This window comes from Palaemon carinicauda, chromosome 12, assembly GCF_036898095.1.
Source record: "Palaemon carinicauda isolate YSFRI2023 chromosome 12, ASM3689809v2, whole genome shotgun sequence".
Lineage (NCBI taxonomy): Eukaryota > Metazoa > Arthropoda > Malacostraca > Decapoda > Palaemonidae > Palaemon > Palaemon carinicauda.
Genome location: NC_090736.1, coordinates 43,497,777 through 43,501,161, shown reverse-complemented (window position 1 = coordinate 43,501,161; position 3,385 = coordinate 43,497,777). Strand labels below are relative to the sequence as shown.

At 33.5% G+C, this 3,385-nt stretch overlaps 1 protein-coding gene across 1 annotated transcript in view; it reads left to right on the top strand.

Moving 5' to 3' along the window:
• Positions 1-1,219: 1,219 nt before the first annotated feature.
• Positions 1,220-3,385, top strand: part of LOC137650787 (uncharacterized) — a 19,483-nt gene continuing 17,317 nt past the window's right edge. The window contains exon 1 of the mRNA XM_068383942.1: positions 1,220-1,272. Within this exon, the coding sequence (XP_068240043.1) occupies positions 1,220-1,272 (53 nt within the window). The remainder of the gene's footprint in view (positions 1,273-3,385) is intronic.

Genomic DNA, 3,385 nt, shown 5'->3' with positions numbered 1-3,385 from the left:
ATATATATATATATATATATATATATATATATATATATATATATATATATATATATATGTATGAGGGTGTGTATGAGGGTGTGTATTTATATGTGTATGTGTATTTTGTGTATTTGTTTAATATGTATGCATAACTAGAGACAGAAACGTCGAGTAAATGGGTTAGATATAGATAGAATATATAGAAAAATCATGGAAATATTTCATCTGATGTTTGTATGAAATAATTAATCTTTAAGGACTTAGATGAAGTTTACATTAGACATTTTTGTAATATCAGTGAATAGAAAAGTTTTGAATTAGATATTAGAAAATAATCAATGACAACAATCTAAAGTTGGTAGAAACTTTATTGATAAAAATACAGCGGTCTATTAGAAGTAGTATTGATTTTTTATTTAATCAACTTTTTGCTACCTTTAATTTTTCGAACCTTGAATAGATGTGATGGGTTGACCTCGGCCCCTAGCTTATCCTGAAACGTTTTTTTTTTTTTTTTTTTTTCGCATAACGCACCAGCTGTCATTAATTGGTTATGTAGAAAAGTAAAAATCCAAGAATTGTTTGAAAAGAACATTGCTTTGGTTATTACATAAAGGATAAAGAAGATTAATATTTTTGTTTTCCATTAACGTCTTCATTATCATAATTTTTTCTTAGTCGATGTTTTGTAAAAGAATCAAAAGATTTTAGAAGAAAACAAAGAGACTGGCTAAAATATTTTAATATGAATTGCCAAAAATAGACATGAGAATTTCAAGAATATTTTCCATCTTTAAAATTCTTCACTTCCAAACGGGGACCCAAGACAGAAACCATCCCCTTCAGCAACTAGTTTCATTTCAAAGTTATCGTCAGACAATTCGGGGTGGCAACAACAGAACAGAGCGGGCCCATGAATAGATACCTGATATGATATTGACAGCTGAGTAATAAAAGCTCAGTTAGTCAATAAAGAGTCGTCTAAAGCCAAGACGCAACTTAAGTTTCAGTTGAGGTGACAGTCCCCTCTCGGCAGACAATAGATCCCGGGAAGGAGTTGTTGGTTGTTCCCTCTGCCTAAACAGTAATCGTTTTCCATTATTCCGTCTCATTTCCTCCATTCCCTCTCCAACGGTCATTGTTTGTCTCGCATCCCTCATTCCCCCTTCAACGACCATTGTTTTGATGCCTCGTGACATTGTTTGTTGTTTGTGAAAGCTACTGCGTATATAAGAAAATGCCAACGAGGGACGAAACGGATGATGAATTCTCAATGGCTTTGTTGACGATGTAAGAGAATAAGGAGGAATTTCAAATGTTTTGATTTTGGTGAAATGCTTAGTAAAGAATTATTGAAAGTATAATCTGGTTCAATTTAGTACGAGTTCTCCAGTACAATACTGTAATTATTAAAATGACTACAATTGATGGTCTGGATATGATTCACAAGGGTTGTAAATATACAAAAAGACAGAATAGTGATGAGATTGTAAAAAAAAACCATAAAATTACTTTTCATTAATTTACTATAATTTCGGTTGGTAATGAGACCAAAGACGGTTTCTCGAATTTTGTAATTTTTCTGAAATACGAAACAATGGTAAAACGGGAATGTTTCCCAGTGGTGATTTCTTTGCTAAATAGAACAAATGATAAAACGTAATACTTACACTTCTCTGTTCTTGTTTTCGTTATAGTCATCAAGTGCCAATGATATTAATGTTATCAGATTTATTTATATTTCTACTAATATAACGCCAATCTTATTAATTATATCTCCTGTAGGTATGTCAGCACTACCTAACTGCTTTAATGCTTTTATCTTTTATACAATTATTTGGTACCTTTTCTATGTTGCTATATATCCCTTGAACAACTAATTTACGATAAGAACAATACACGCATATGATAAAAACTTATCTTTGTGAAGCAGAAATAGTAATCCTTAGATTATATCTAATGTGTCCTCTCTTTTCTTCCTGCTTTTTCGTATATGTAATAGCTTGCTGAACTCACTTTGAAGAAGGGCCTTGAGAAGAAGTAAAGGCATGGACTCATCAAAATCTTGTATAGATTAACCTAAGTAGTTATTTGGAATTTGGTTGAGTTTCATTGTTGATAGAGAGAGAGAGAGAGAGAGAGAGAGAGAGAGAGAGAGAGAGAGAGAGAGAGAGAGAGAGAGAGAAAGAGATCAAATATTGGAGGATCTTGTCAAGGTAGCCCTTGTCCCACTGGAGTGAAACAATTATCAGAAATTCTATCACTTTCTCGATTTGCGGATATAACCCTTATGCATTCCTGTTTGGCTTAAGATAGCGTCATACGTATACCGTTTCTAAATGATAAGAAACTAATGAATGCGACCAGAAATGAACATCTTCATATGTAAATAATTGTTTAACTAGTAGTTAAAATTCTTCAGATCGAACCACATTTCTGACCTTCAGGACGGTTTTGTTTCTTCACTCTCCAGATTCTTTATCATCATCATCATCTCCTCCTACGCCTATAGACGCAAAGGGACTCAGTTAGATTTCGCTAGTAATCTTTATCTTGAGCTTCTAAATCAATACTTCTCCATTCACCATCTCCTACTTCACGCTTCATAATCCTCACCCATGTAGGCCTGGGTCTTCCAACTCATCTAGTGTTTTGTGAAGCCCAGTTAAACGTTTGGTGAACTTATCTCTCATGGGGAGTGCGAAGAGCATGCCCAAACCATTTTCATCTAACCCTCACCATGATCTAATCCACATATGCACTCGAGTAATCACTATTATAGTTTAATTTTCTAATCCTGTCCTGCCATTTAACTGCAAATATTCTTCAAGGGCTTTGTTCCCAAGTCTACAAAATCCGTTGGATACTGTTTCATTGTCATACTACGACTCAATGCATGTCTATATATTTAATTTAATTTATTTCATTGGCTGATGATTTTACCCAATGAATTCTGAAATGTTCACGTGACGATCAGTATCTAAAAGACAATGAGAATAAAAAATAACCGTAGATTACAATATCTCTCAGACAAAATTAAGAAATGTTGAACTAAACAAAGATGAATCTATACTGAAATAACTAGATAGAATGCTTGCATGTGGAAGACATTTGCATTTATCAATTTAGAATTCAGTAATTTTGGACCATTTAGGCTATGCAATTACAGCATTGGGGTCCACGCTAAATTGCTGGTTATGTGTATTTAGTTAGAGTTTGCTGATCACGCAACGAGTCTTTCTCTTAGGTTTCTGAAAAAATTATCGTAATTTTGGAATTTGGGTCAGAATCTTCGTATCTGATATCTGCATAAGACCCATATCAAATGTTGGCTTCAGATCTGAAGTCGCATGGATTGACAAGTACAATTACTATGGCGGATAAACCAAAAGACCTTTTTTTT